We start from the raw sequence: 15,515 nt of genomic DNA on the forward strand, positions 1-15,515 counted from the left end.
TTAGCCTTTGCCCTGCTTCATTTCGTACTCCAAGGCCAAATTTGCCTGTTACTCCAGGTGTTTCTTGACTTCCTACTTTTGCATTCCAGTCCCCTGTAATGAAAAGGACATCTTTTTTGGGTGTTAGTTCTAAAAGGTCTTGTAGGTCTTCATAGAACCATTCAAGTTCAGCTTCTTCAGCGTTACTGGTTGGGGCATAGGCTTGGATTACCATGATATTGAATGGTTTGCCTTGGAAATGAACAGAGATCATTCTGTCATTTTTGAGATTGCATCCAAGTACTGCATTTCAGACTCTTTTGTTGACCATGATGGCTGCTCCATTTCTTCTAAGGGATTCCTGCCCACAGTAGTAGATATAATGGTCATCTGAGTTAAATTCACCCATTCCAGTCCATTTTAGTTCGCTGATTCCTAGAGTGTCGACATTCACTCTTGCCATGTCCTGTTTGACCACTTCCAATTTGCCTTGATTCATGGACCTAACATTCCAGGTTCCTATGCAATATTGCTCTTCACATCCACAACTGGGTATTGTTTTTGCTTTGGCTCCATCCCTTCATTCTTTCTGGAGTTATTTCTCCACTGATCTCCAGTAGCATATTGGGCACCTACTGACCTGGGGAGTTCCTCTTTCAGTATCCTATCATTTTGCCTTCTCATACTGTTTATGGGGTTCTCAAGGCAAGTATACTTAAGTGGTTTGCCATTCCCTTCTCCAGTGGACCACAGTCTGTCAGACCTCTCCACCGTGACCCGTCTGTCTTGGGTGGCCCCACACGGCAGGGCTTAGTTTCACTGAGTTAGACACGACTGTGGTCCTGTGATCAGACTGGCTGGTTTTCTGTGATTATGGTTTTAGTGTGTCTGCCCTCTGATGCCCTCCCGCAACACCTACCCTCTTACTTGGGTTTCTCTTACCTTGGACGTGGGGGGTATGTCTTCACGGCTGCTCCAGTAAAGCACAAAAGGGGTACTAGAAAGGAATTTAAGAAAATTCTTATTCTCTTCTTTTTAACTTTTCTCCTCTCACAATCTTTATATTTTTATCATTTTGTTTTTTTCCCCTATATCTTTTGTGTTAGGTTTTTTTTTTTTATTTTTAAAATACTGGGTTTCCATTGCATATTTGAGTAGTCCATCTACCTTATTTATTGACTCCATACAAAATAGTCAAACAAGCTCAAGGTTTAAAAGCAATGCTTTTCAGAACTCACTTTTAAAGCCTTTCGTGGGGGATGGAGGAGACTGATTTAGACTTATATTACTTCTTCTGTGTTAGCCATTTCCTGACTCTTCATAGAGTATGACATGTAGTTATCCTTCTTATTATACTTTGATGGGAAAACCTGAAATAGTGTTTTGTTTGCAGGCTTTCCTAGGGAAGACAAAAGATTGATGAAGGAAAATATGTAGGAGAATTGTTTATTTTGTGATTTTGTTAAATCATGTAGTTACCTTTTATAAAATCCTTTTGTATCCTAAAATGCCTATGATATCTTAAAATTTCAGAGTCTTAAGGTAGAACAGAATTTTTTCAAAGCAGAATGTTAACTGATTTGTAAAAAAGGTGACTTGTCAGTTTTAATTGTGAACTTTGTTTTTCAGCCTTTGAATGTTCCAATTTTAAAAAATTATTTTAAAATCTGACAGATGTTCAACTATTTAATCAGATTTTTCTATTCCAAAACATTCCAAGAGCAGGAGAGTTTCAGATATTGAGGCAGAGAAGAATTGAAATTTTAAGAACACTAAATTTATAATTGTTTGCTTTCAGTCAGAAATTGGGTTTGGAAAAATGGAAACCTACATCAAATTGGAAAAGCTTGGAGAGGTAAGTTAATACTTACTTTGAAAGTGTAAGATACATATTTTTCCTGTTTATCACCTAAAGGATTGTATCTTGTCCTGTAAAGGCAACAGAATGTTAGAAGGAAATACCCTTCAATTCTTGAAATTATTCCATCAGTGTGAGAAGAAATGAATTTTTTTAATAGCATTGTAACCTTCAGTTGATGCACAAAATATTGTGCTTTTTTGGTAACAAAATAGGCATCTATCTTTTAGTTTGCTCCTTGGTACTCTGTGACTGTGCTGTGGGAAATTCCATGTGCTCAAACTTGTAAACAATCAAAATACTATCTGTAAGGCTAAAGACACATCATAATGGTTAAGGCAATTCTTGGCTCATTTTTTTGAAATGAAATTCAAGGTTTTCTTGAACTTGCTACTAGTACTAATTTTGAAATGGTCTGCTTCCCAGAGTGATAAAGTGGAAGAAAATAATAGAATTAGTTATTAGGGAGGCCTTAAGGGAGTTTGAGAACTGTCTTGGCCATGATAGAAGATATCTGTAGAATACATTTGGTTTTTGAAGGAGAGCTCTAGCATACAAAGATTATGAAAATGGGTAAAATTTTAATAATATGTTAGTTACAGCTTCAGTTTTCACTTAATTTGCTTAATTAATTTCCTCAGTCTTCACATAGCATTGTAGTTATAGTTAGCACAATGCTTTTAAATTAAATATTCTCCTTGTGTTCTTACTTTGGAAGCCCTGTAGGGTTGCAGGAGTAGGGAAGCTGCACCGGGAGCGGACGTCCTCTCGGCTGCAGGAAAGCCAAGGCTGATTACGGGGGAGTTTTATCTGCAAGATGGAATTCAACACATGACTAGAAATTAGGGATTTAGTCAGGGCTCTTTCTTGTATTGATGATATAGATAGACTCATGCTGCTTTCATGTATCTTTTGAAAATATATTCTGTAGGGTACATATGCAACAGTATATAAAGGAAGAAGTAAATTGACAGAGAATTTGGTGGCCTTGAAAGAGATCCGGTTGGAACATGAAGAAGGTGCGCCCTGCACAGCAATAAGAGAAGGTACAATTAGTACTTTTTGCGAGCAGAATGTTTTATGAAATTTACATAGAACATTTTAAGATCAAAGCTATGTAATAAGAGTTCATTTTTTTAAGTACAAAGAGTTCAGATATAGAAATAATACATGACTGGAAAATAATATGCTATCACAACTAATGGCATCTCATTGAGGAAAAAAAATACAATAAAATGAGGCCCTGGGGGTAGAAGCAATGTCTGAAGCTAAAATATTTAACAAAAAGGAATTAGATATATTATCATATAGCTTAAGATGAAATACTATGAAGTCATAAGATCATTATCATAGACAAACACTTGACACTGGGAGATGTTACATATTGATGCTTAGGGGAAGAGCTGACCATAAATAAGTGTATACAGGATGTAAATGTATTTTTATAATGGTAGCATTTTTTTTAAAAGGATTATCCAGAAAATGGTGTGAGGCAACTGATAAGCCAGTTTGGAAGAAGAAAACATATCTTGGGACAGTCTCAATAAGTTAACATTTGAGCCAAAAAAAGATGTTATGGAGAGTATTAGTGTAGTATTAGGAATAATTTAAGTATTAAAAATATCAAACCCAGTACCATAAAAGAAAAGAAAAAATTCTATTAAAATTTCTACTACAGATCCCTTTGGATTGTTTAAGAGACTCCTAAATTCAGGCATGCATATGTTAAACTTAGGGTTTTTTAAAAGACTGGCTACCACATACTAAATAATTGGCTTTCTTTTCTGTTTTGCAGTTTCACTGTTAAAGGATCTAAAACATGCAAATATAGTAACCTTACATGACATTGTTCATACAGATAAATCTTTGACTCTGGTCTTTGAGTATCTGGTAAGCATTTAATAAAACTTCAGTATTTAATTTTGCTATTAAAAAAATCACAGATTGGATTTTTTAACAGCCCCAGGGACATTCTTGTTATTAGTATTTAATTATGTGTGGTACATTCAGTATCTTTCTTCAAAAAACAACTAATTTTTTTAAAAAAGAATATTTAATATCTCCATATAACTTAACCACTTTTCTGTATACCAGAAACTAACACAACATTGAGAAGTAACTATACTTCAATTTTAAAAAGCAAACTTATTTTTAAAATGTCATGTCTTCTCAAAACTATGTATCACATAGTGCTATATTTTTTCAGGATAAAGATCTCAAACAGTACATGGATGACTGTGGAAACATCATGAGTATGCACAACGTAAAGGTATGCTTACTGCGTCATTTAAGATTTTGTTTAGAGACAAACACTTAAGCAGAGACAAACTGCATTACATAATGAAATATGCCAGTCTCATAACTATTCTGCTTCAGAATTTTTTGTTATGCATTTTAAAGAGGTTGTTGTTGTCTGAACACATTTACTCAGAACTAGTGTTTGCTATACTGTAGTATTTACTAGAATCAGACCTATTTTGTAGAACTATTTCATTTTAAAAGTTTTAATAAGTACTTCGGAGGAATTTGAGGTTTTTGAGTAGGAGCCACTTGTTCTCCTTTCTTGGCCCTTCAATAAACCTTTAACCTTTTTCTGCTTCAAAGCAGAAAAGTCTTCTGACATTTCCTTTCACAGTATTATTGGTTCTCTTGTATATATATAGAATACATTTACAGGCATATTCTGCTTAAAAAGGAAACAACAGGCCTGTTTTATCAGAATCCAAATGTTTAAGGGAAATGAAAATGATACAGTGCATTTTGCAAAGGGCCTCCTTTAAATGGCAAAGTCCCCATATTTAGAATGGTATTTAATTATACAACAACTTTTGAAAGTACTAATCTAATGAGTAAGGTCAGGAAGCTGTGTAGGTATTATGAATACTAGGCTGGAAATACCATTCTGCACTATTAGGAGGAAAAGTAAGATAATTATGTTTTCTTACCTGAAAAATATGTGAAGATGCAAGTAATGATAGAAAAGTTTGACATAAACTTTGTGCCAGATAAAGCCCAAAAGTAAAAGTAAGATCAAGTAAAAACCCTTGATACAGTTGTGTTTTTACAGTAGGTTTCTTTGACTGGATTTACTCCAAATTTAGCAAAGATCTGTTTATCCGAACTCACTCAATGGTTCATGAGACTGTTTTGGAAATAGGCTGTCCCAGCTGTGGTTTTGCGACAGTTCCAGTTCTATAGATACTAACTTTAAACTTAAGATACTTTTTAAATAGAGCCAGTTTCTTTTACTAAAAAATAGTTCAAAATATATGGATATAACACATTGTTAGGAATTTTAGAATAGGGCTTTAAGTTTTGAGTCTCTTTTCCATATATTTTCAATGAGAATTGTTCTCATCATATTTTATATTTTATTTGGCAAGGTGTTGTGAATCTCATTTATGTTTACTTCTGCTATGGCTTTTATGTTGTTTTTCCTACAGTCATATTATCAGTAATTGGGAAATGAAGTTGTCCTTAATTATCATAATTTAACAAAGATTTGAGAAGTTTGTCTTAAGCCAAGTCTGCATGCCTGAATTAAGTTGCAAAGTATTTTATTCTCTGTTAAACATAAAAAGTAATGAGAATATTTGGAAGTAGTAATTTAAGAGTTTTCAAAACATAAATATGTCGAGTATAGAAGCTCTGCTAATTGCAATTTCTTCCGGCCCACTGTTCACCTGCTGCCTTGGGTTATTCTCCAAGTTCTAATGCTGTTTTTCACCTTCCAAGAAAACCAAGGGTACACTCCTGAATGCTCTGGACTTGAGGCTCTTTTTTGTTAACCACAAAGAATCAAATACCTTCTGCGTTTCATATTCCCTTTTCCACCAAAATCTGCAACAAAAAAGTCTACCATTAGCCTTATAGGAATTGCTTTTTTCCAGGAGTCATTCAGAGCTCCACAGTGCTTAATCCCTTTTCTGAATCATAGCAGGTTTTGAAGGCTGAGTGGGAGGTGCTGAAAGTAAAGTACCCAGGAGGTGGGTGATGGAAGCTGGGTTAGGTTATTTTAGGTTATTTTTGTAGCACATAATTGGCCAGAGCTGTGCAGCACCGATCTCTTTGACACTTCACAATTTTCATAGAACCACTGGCTCCAGTGCCTCATATTAAAGGCTTCGTCCTGCATCAGTATTTTTTCAGGGGGAGTAGGGTGGGATAATGGTAGAAGATTGATTGTTTTGTGAGAATTTCATAATTAAACTGTAGACCTAATTAGTAGACCTGTAAGTTTATGAAGTACATTTATTTAAAATCATTTTCAGTAATAAGTGAACTATTACTACTAAAATAAAGTTTCATTTGTTCACACTAAAAAAATACATGCTTCAAGTAGAATAATAAATTGTAAAATTCTGGTTAAGTATGTAAGGAAAAGGAGATGGTTCCTTTTTTTTCTTTGACTATTCTAGGCCAGTCGCTTTTCTGTTTACCATAATTTATACCAAAGTATGTCTTATTATCTGTAAGACTAATTTCTGTTTTTTGTTTCCATAGCTGTTTTTATACCAAATTCTACGTGGTTTGGCATATTGCCACAGAAGAAAGGTGTTACACCGAGATTTAAAACCACAGAACCTCCTCATTAATGAAAAAGGAGAATTAAAGCTAGCAGATTTTGGTACGGAATGTATGAGATATTTATAGATAGTTCCAGGTGATTAAGTTTAAAAGAAAAAACAAGTATTGACACTGTACTGTTTCTTTTTATGTGGGTTTGGAAATTTTTGGAAGATATTTGAAAATTTTGGTGGTCAGTTATGTTAGTGAATGCTAAACATCACAGGTTCTCAGAACTGGTCCATAGTCCCCTAAGCGTGCTGAGACCCTTTCAGGGGATCTCCAGAGGTATAAAGTTGTTGTTGATCTAGATGAAAATTCTACTTTTCCTGTGATCAGGGAAGTATTCATATAAATAGACATTTTCATTAATAATAGAAAATGGCTTATATAATACCATGTCACATTGAGTTAATTTGGTTTGGACGAGATTATTGTCTATTGCATCTCATGCCAGTATTGCAGATCTAATTGTGAACTGAACCAGAAGTCTGTCTGAGCAAGTACCATGGTTTAGAATCTCTCGGGGAGAAGTATAGGCACTGAGGAAACCACAGCTGCAGTGGCTTTGATGTTGTAGGTATGGGAGTGGCAGAGGTGCAGCCTGTCCTTTCCTCTCATGACCTGGTGTTACATCAGGAAGGGGAGGTAGAAAGTCGCTCCCATTTGCTAATTATCAAAAAAATTTTGAATTTATTTTACCAAGTTGGGATGGTAGAGTAAAATCTGTAATTAAATAAAAATAGTGCCAACATTGTTTCAGTTACATCCTTTAGCCCTTAAACTAAATGAAAATAGTATGAATACTGCCTGATTTCAAAAAGAAAAATTCTGGTTTCACTTGGGTGACTTTATCTGCTTTAACAAAGTATTGAATTATCCTTCTATGACATTTTTCTTACTTAGTATTTTAATCAGATATAATAGTTACACAGAGCAGAAATCACAACCTGTGAATGAATTATTCCCTGTTGTTTGAAATAAAGTATATGTTAAAATTTATATTTCTTCAGATATCTTTTAAACTTCTTTAGGTGATCAGAATTTGGAGGCATGGAGGTAATAAAGGCAACTCTTATACTAGTGGCTCAAGAGAGAAAGTTGTGAGCTCTTGCCTTTATATCTAGATAATCAGTGAATTTCATACTCAACAGGCAAAGGAATGGCACATGTTATCTACAGCAACTAATAATATCCAAAGACAGGCTCATTGTATTTTAATATTAACTATATAACGAAAAACTTAAGAATTACAGAACGACAATGTAGTTTAGTCCAAGAAAACTTTAACTAAAAACTTCTGCAAGGGAATTGTTAATAAAATTTAACAGGATCATGGACCAGTAACTTCAAGCTTTTTGGTAAGAATTGGTACAGCAAATGAAAACTGAAATCAGATTAAAAGTCAATAAGCCTATAATTGTAAGAAGTAAAATTGTTTCCCTTAATAACATTGGCCTGTTTTGCATTAATTTAAGTTGGAGTAGGAAGTAATTTGGGCATAATCATAGATAGAAGGAAGATATATTAAGTTTAGATTAGCCCAGATACTGAGACCAGGTGCATTCACTTGTAAAAGTAGCATAGTCCCTGACTGTGGAAATATTATTATTATTTAGTTTAACTACATGAAGATTTGCCGACCCAAGACCACACTCAAAAATTGATAAGACGAAATTTGTTAGCTTCAAACAGGTATAGAGTCGCCATCTCAGGCGTCCTTGGCCGGAGTCAGTGTGCTCGTGTGGACTGGGAAATACATTCTAGCTGTCTCTTACTTGCTTTCTTTGCCCTCTGAAGGACTGGCCAGAGCCAAGTCGGTTCCCACAAAGACCTACTCAAATGAAGTTGTCACACTTTGGTACCGGCCGCCTGATGTGCTTCTGGGGTCCTCCGAGTACTCAACACAGATTGACATGTGGTAAATATGTGCATGTGTTATTGCCATTTATAATTTTGAAAGAATGTAGCCATTAACACAGGACATACTGATTGGTATTTGGCTTTAAGGAGATGTTATTTTAAGGAGAGACAATATAAACAATGATGAAGAGTTCTGGCAAGTAGGATCACCTAGGTTTAAAGACCAATTCTACCACTTATAACTATATAACCTTTTTGAAATTACTGGCCTGTGCCTCAGTTTCCTCATTTAAGGAAATGGGAATCATAACAATAACTACTTTAAAAGCCTGTCTTGTGAGTAACGTTAAGACCAAATGAGCTGATATATATAAAGCACTTTGAAGAGTGTCTGGTACGAAATTATTATTTTTACCATTGTTTAATATTCACTAAAACCCACTTGCTTTGAGTTGATCTCGAAATAGTGAAATACAGTAGTAATCTTCCTCACCCGGCACTTTGATCACAACACTCTTTTATTCAAACACATTTGCTGCTTCCCCATTCACTACCTGTTATAGAATAAGGTATCGTTCTTCAATCAAATATTTAATAATCTTCATAAAACGTCTCTACCTTTTTCAGTTTACTTCAGACTGTTCGCATAGATGTTTCCATTTAGCCAGATGGCTACTTGCTATCTTTCATAAGTAACCTGGACTTTCCCGGCGTTGCTCTTGTATTCATACCAGTTCACCTGTCTTGAATGACTACTCTGTTTCTCTGACTCAGGCCTGAGCCTAGGGCCTTCAAACACAGTTTTCATACACCCTCCCTGACTGTAACCTAGCCTCCCGTGGCTAATTTTCCCTTGAGCTGTGGTTACGCATACTGCAGGTGCTCTCTGTGTGGTGATAAATCATATACTTTGCTTTGTTGTTGTCTTGGGTTGAACATTTATATAATTTGTATTGTGAAACATTTTTTCTTTTTTAAGCTTCTTTAAATTTTGGGAAAATATATATAACCAAATTTACCATTAAGTATATTTACAGTGCTGTGCATCCATCATCATCAGTCTCCACAACTCTTTTTGTTTTGCAGACTGAAACTCTACTTATTAAATAGTAACTCCCCATTTCCCTCTCCCTCCACTGATTTTCTGTGTTTGTGAATTTGACTTCTAAGTACCTCATATAGGTGAAATCATATAGTATTTACTGGAGAAGGCAGTGGCAACCCACTCCAGTGTTCTTGCCTGGAGAATCCCAGGGACGGGGGAGCCTGATGGGCTGCCGTCTGTGGGATTGCACAGAGTCGGGCACGACTCAAGTGACTTAGCAGCAGCAGCATGTAGTATTTGTTTTGCTGTGACTGGTTATTTTACTTGGCGTAAATGTCATCAAGGTTTACCCCTGGTGAAGATAGATACTTGGCTTTTTTATGTGTCAGAATTTCCCTTATTTTTAAGGCTGAATAATCACTGCACGTGTATGTCGTCTGTTGACTGACTCCTGCGCTGATGGACAGCTGGGTTGTTCCCACATTCTGGCTGCTGTGGACATGAGTGTACAGATGCCTTTTTGCGATGCTGCTCTTCTTTTGGTTGTATACTTAGAAGTGGAGTTGCTAGATCAGATGGCAATTCTGTTTTACATTTTTTGATGAATTACCATACTGTTTTCCATAATGGCTCCATTATTTAATCTTCTATATGATATTTTAACTTTTATATATATATATGTAATTGCTAGGTTGTGAGTCTCTTAAAGGAAGGACTCCTATTTTAAACTCATGTCTTCACACAGGTCCTAGAAGACAGTGTCTATTCAGTGAGCCTCTATCCATTTCTCTTCCTTCTCTTAACACATTCTCTCTGTCTTACTCACTCTCTCTCACCTTACCCCACATCTGTGAGCTCTGTCTCTTGCTTCCTACAAAAAGCAACTTGAATCATTTGTTTCTCCCTAGCTCTGCTGACCACTGCCTAACACATAGTAAGCATTAAATCACTATTAGCTATGGTTAGTGGTATTCTTCAAGGATCATGCAGAAGAGGGCTGGACATTTTAAGTGGGGAAAATGGATATAGTAGAAGTATGGAAAATGAGACAAATAAGCTAAATGTTAACAAGTTAGTTTAGTTATATCTGAAAGAAATCTGCAGATTTTCTAGCAGGCTAGAACAGAATTCTCCAGAGAGGCAGCCTTAAGGAAAAGATTCTTATGCTTAATAATATATAAATGGACTACTCATCTTTTTTTTTTTATGGTATATTTTATAGGGGTGTTGGTTGCATTTTCTTTGAAATGGCTTCTGGAAGACCTCTATTTCCAGGATCAACTGTGGAAGATGAACTGCACTTAATCTTCCGACTGCTAGGTAACAGAAAAACTCTGTTCCCAGTGATTTGTTACCTATAACTATAATATATAAATAAATAAATATATATATATAAATATTTATATATATATATATAAATATATATAAATTTGATACTGAGACTAACATAACTTGCCTTTATAAGAATTAGAATTTGCATGTTAAGATAAAGATCCTTCTAGATAACTTCTGCTTTTTATTTACTGATTTCTACCTGTGCAATAATGATTTTATGGAAACACAGAGAAGAGAAATATTATTGAAAATTGACTTTTAGTACATTATTAGGAAATATTTTAACTTATATGTCAATTAGGCATCATTTTTGTGGAATCTTTGCTTAGTCTGAAAAAAAGTCTGTTTACTATTTCTGTCATTCTAATTTTAGTTGAAACAATCAAATTATCTACTAAATATAAGTTGTTATTTAAGACACTTTTGTTCTGCCTATTTGCCTGTATAAAAATTTCTGTATATTTATAAGTATATATATTTTTAAATTCAGGAACTCCATCTCAGGAAAATTGGCCAGGTGTTTCTTCAAATGATGAGTTCAAGAACTACAACTTTCCAAAATATAAACCGCAGCCTCTAATTAACCATGCACCCAGGTATTTTTTTTTCTCTCTTTACGTGAAAGGGGGAACACGCTTTTTTTTTTAATTCTTTTTAGTCTCTCTCTCTCTCTCTCTCTCTCTCTCTCTTTTTTTCTTTTTAGTCTCTTGAACCATTTGTCACGGTAAGGATTCAGGAAAAATACTTGATATACATACAGTTATTAAATATTTTAGAACTTAATTTCTTCCTATGTCAAATTAATTTTATAATTCAGTGACCAAGAATCACCAAACTATGTAAGTCCACAGAATTGAACTGTAAATAAAATGAGCATAGAATATATATGTGTGTATATATACATAATATAATTCTAGGGTTTATTTAGGTTGTTCCTTTTCCCAGAAAGAAAACAGATTTATGCCTTATTCAGTACTGTGAAGACCATGATGAAATTTATTTTTTCTACACAATTATTCTATATTTTGGGCTTCCCAGGTGGTGTAGTGGTAAAGAATCCACCTGCCAATGCAGGAGATGTTAGAAACACGGGTTCAGTCTCGGGGTCAGAAAGATCCCCTGGAGGAGGAAGTGGCAACCCACTCCAGTATTCTTACCTGGAAAATCCTATGGACAGAGGAGCCTGGCAGGCTACGAAGACCATGGGATCACAGAGAGTTGGACATGGCTGAGCACGTACATTCTGTATTTACTTAGGAATGTGTTATAAGTAAAATCTTGGCTCTTATACAAGATGACCCATCAGAATTTTGGCCAGTGTTAATGATAATTTGTATTTGAAGAATATGAACTTTCTGAGCCTTCATATCCTATATGTTGTTCATCCAGTTACAGACCTACCTCAGATCCATCTAAGACACCCATTAAAATTTGAGTCAGAATGTTTTTACTTAGGGAATATATTACATTTCTGTAAGTAACGTAGAATCACTAACCCCCTTTGTATTTTTTCATCTTTCCTTAAGAAAAAAATAAATGTGAAAAGGGCACCAAGATACCAAATAAGGCAAATATCTGTTTTAATCAAAAGCCATTCACATTGCTCACAGCATAACATACTCACTCTAGTTCCATTTACTCTCAAGATAGGGACGATTAGTAAGATCATTCTGGTGCCAAAACTATTTTGAAAGTGTTTATGTGATTTGATAGCCTTGTCAGTAAACTAACTGGTAGCATTCTAAGTAGACTTCCTAAGAAGGAAGAATAATATAACGTGTTAGACTTTTAGCGTAAAAGCATAAATCCTGTTTTTGTCGTATATATATTGCTTGCTGTTGTAATATCCAGGGTGAAAGTTGCAGCTCTTTAAAGCAGATTCTTCATGAGCTTAGCACCTACCTTATCTGTAGCCTGATAGCTCAGTTGGTAAAGAATCCGCCTGCAATGCAGACGACCCTGGTTCAATTCCTGGGTTGGGAAGATCACTGGAGAAGGGACAGGCCACCCACTCCAGTATTCTTGGGCTTCCCTTGTGGCTCAGCTGGGAAAGAATCCGCCTGCAATGTGGGAGACCTGGGTTTGACCCCTGGGTTGATCTTCTCCAGGGAAGATCCCCTGGAGAAGGGAAAGGCTACCCACACCAGTATTCTGGCCTGGAGAATTCCATGGACTGTATAGTCCATGCGGTCACACAGTTGGACACGACTGAGCAACTTTCACTTTATCTGTAGCCACAGAGTTCGGGTGTTTGTCAGAATGGCAGACTGCAAAGGATTAGGAGACTCTGGAGAATCTCTAGGCCACAGCACCCACAGTACCTACTAAGAGCACTTCAGGTGGGAGGGAGGGGAGGCAGTTTCCGTGATTCTGCTTTTGCCAGTGAATATCAGTGCATGATAGAATTTGTGACTTGTGACTTCTGATCAAGAGGTTATCCCTTTAAGGTAACCCCTAAATCTTCTACTTCCTGTTTTATTAATTTCATCCTTACAGTTTTCTGCCTTTATTGACTATGTCGTTGGTTTTGTATCCCTTTTAAATAAAGTGTTATGAAATTATTGAGGCATATTTAAATTGAATGTTATGGCTTCTAGTACCCAACCTTCAGCATATTGTCCTGTAAAAATCTGTTGAGTGATTCATCTCTGTTTATCTTGAACCACAGTGACAAATTTGGAGGTCTCTTACCGTCTTGTTTTCACCTATATAATATGAAATGATGCTGTTGTACTCTTGCCTTCACTAGAACACTGAAAACAGATCTAGTTTACTAAAGTTTTTTTTCAATAATAGAGGTTATTTTGTTTAGAGATAAAATGGTGATTTTAAAAAATTCTACCATTTTAGTAATCTAATTTACTCTTGAATATTGAAATTTTGAGTTGACGCCCAGTTACTTGTGGTTGCTTCTTAAGTGGCATAATAAATCTTAAGGATAAAACAGATTTGAATCTGTTTGAAAAGCAGCAAAGTGTGCTATTTTAGGGCACTTGAATTTAGCAGATGAAAACACTTGGAAAATAGTTTTATTTAGAAAGTTGCTATCAGCTAAGATTAATAAATAAATAGTTACTTGTCCTTCCTTGTTTTTAGGTTAGACTCTGAAGGAATTGAGTTGATAACAAAATTTCTTCAGGTAAGTTACATTTTTTTATAGTCATTAAATGGTGTGTTAACTTCTCTGAGCCTTAGTTTTTTCATCTATAGACTGGGATCAGTAATATCCCTCTCATAAATAAGATTATTTATGCTAGTATCTAGCATGCTTAAGACACATGCTTAGGTGAAAAAAATACGGTTTCTCCTAGTGTGTCTGGGACTCTCCTTGTAGCCTATGCACAGGCCTGTGCATAGCATATTCCCTTCACCTCCCCCCCTTTTTTTTTTCCGAAGCTTATTTTTGGTGATTATTGGCGATCATGGAAGCCAAAGAGATAGTTGCTAATTGCTTTTGTTGTCCATCGACTTTTTTGGTGATTCACCACCAGACTATGTAGAAACAGAAAAAAAAGACATATAAAAATGTGCATAGCATATTCCCTTCACTGAGGTAGTTAACTGCTGGCAGTGATCAACTGTGTCAAGGCCATGTTCTCTGCAGTTCATGTTTTCTTATGTTCTCTTTCTTTTTTCCTTATACCTATGCTTTACAGGCTGTTGTACCTCCAAATACCATCCATATCTTCATTCAAAGCAGAAACAACAGAGAGGATAAGAGTGTGTCAGTCACATTAGTCCTCTTGTATTTGTAAAGCAAAGGCTTTCCCAAAAACCCCTCTAAGGACTTCTTCCTGTGTCTCTGAAATCTTCATATGGCTAGAATATTAATTGTAAGAGAGGCTGAAAATTGGGGAGCTGGATTGCCATAATTAGCCTAAACTTAGAACAGTCATGATTCATATGTCAGAGTTGGAAGCATGAATGCCTTAAATCTACATTATCTCATGAAGGAAAAAGGGGAAATGGGTATTGAATAGGTAACTTAATAACATCTTTCATAAAGGTATTAGTTACATTTCTAATAATCCTTTGTTGTTCATGAAGAAAAGTAACACAGTAGATCAGATATTTTGCTTTTTTCCATCACTTCAGAAAATAAAAGGAATCTTAATCTTTAGCTAAGATCTAGCTTTATTTTGAAAATTTGTAACTGAGATCATTGCTACACAAGCTCCAGTAGTAACTCAATTTAGAGCATAGTAAATTCATTCTTAAAAATAAATCATTGTATTAAGTAGTCAAGATAACGGTAGCTCTAAACGCTTAACTGCTCATTTGTATGTGTGTCCCCTGCCCCTCACACATGCTTTTTTCCAGTATTTAGAGAAAAAAATTAATGAAGCAGGTTTTTTTTTTGTTTTTCACAGTATGAATCTAAGAAAAGGGTTTCAGCAGAAGAGGCCATGAAACATGTGTACTTTCGAAGTCTGGGACCAAGAATACATGCTTTACCTGAAAGTAAGAGAAATTCTAGTGTGTCCTCCCATCCCCTTTTATTTTTATCCAGGTTTGAGATGGGGGTGAATTAGGAGTCTAGGAAGGGACTATTGGTTTTTAAGCCTAAAATTCTGGTCTTTTTATAATTAGATCAGAAATACTTGAAGGGAGGTGTATGTCTTATTTACCTGTTTTAATTTATTTCTTTTAACACTGAGCATGTTGCTACGACTCTAAGAAATTAATAGCACTTACATGTGGGTCATTAGTCTTATTGGACTTAAGCTGGAAGATGCCATCCAATGATAGACATTGTCATTAGGCCCAATCTGAACTACTTTGGTTCAGAATTGTTAAAAATGGATTTCAAGCAAGTTGTAATGAAACACAGCCAAAACATTAGTTTTCTCATGAAAGTAAATTTCCTTT

At 35.3% G+C, this 15,515-nt stretch overlaps 1 protein-coding gene across 4 annotated transcripts in view; it reads left to right on the forward strand.

Moving 5' to 3' along the window:
• The window catches only part of CDK17 (cyclin dependent kinase 17), a 106,304-nt gene that overhangs the window by 87,567 nt on the left and 3,222 nt on the right, over positions 1 to 15,515 (forward strand). For all 4 annotated transcript variants that reach the window (XM_070454144.1, XM_020869429.2, XM_020869427.2 and 1 more), the window contains exons 6-15: positions 1,778 to 1,834; positions 2,769 to 2,883; positions 3,633 to 3,727; positions 4,044 to 4,106; positions 6,341 to 6,464; positions 8,204 to 8,324; positions 10,534 to 10,631; positions 11,137 to 11,242; positions 13,743 to 13,785; positions 15,017 to 15,107. In XM_070454144.1, coding sequence (XP_070310245.1) covers positions 1,778 to 1,834; positions 2,769 to 2,883; positions 3,633 to 3,727; positions 4,044 to 4,106; positions 6,341 to 6,464; positions 8,204 to 8,324; positions 10,534 to 10,631; positions 11,137 to 11,242; positions 13,743 to 13,785; positions 15,017 to 15,107 — 913 coding nt within the window. The remainder of the gene's footprint in view (positions 1 to 1,777; positions 1,835 to 2,768; positions 2,884 to 3,632; positions 3,728 to 4,043; positions 4,107 to 6,340; positions 6,465 to 8,203; positions 8,325 to 10,533; positions 10,632 to 11,136; positions 11,243 to 13,742; positions 13,786 to 15,016; positions 15,108 to 15,515) is intronic.

The sequence above is a fragment of the Odocoileus virginianus genome, chromosome 23 (genome assembly GCF_023699985.2).
Source record: "Odocoileus virginianus isolate 20LAN1187 ecotype Illinois chromosome 23, Ovbor_1.2, whole genome shotgun sequence".
Taxonomy (NCBI): Eukaryota; Metazoa; Chordata; class Mammalia; order Artiodactyla; family Cervidae; genus Odocoileus; species Odocoileus virginianus.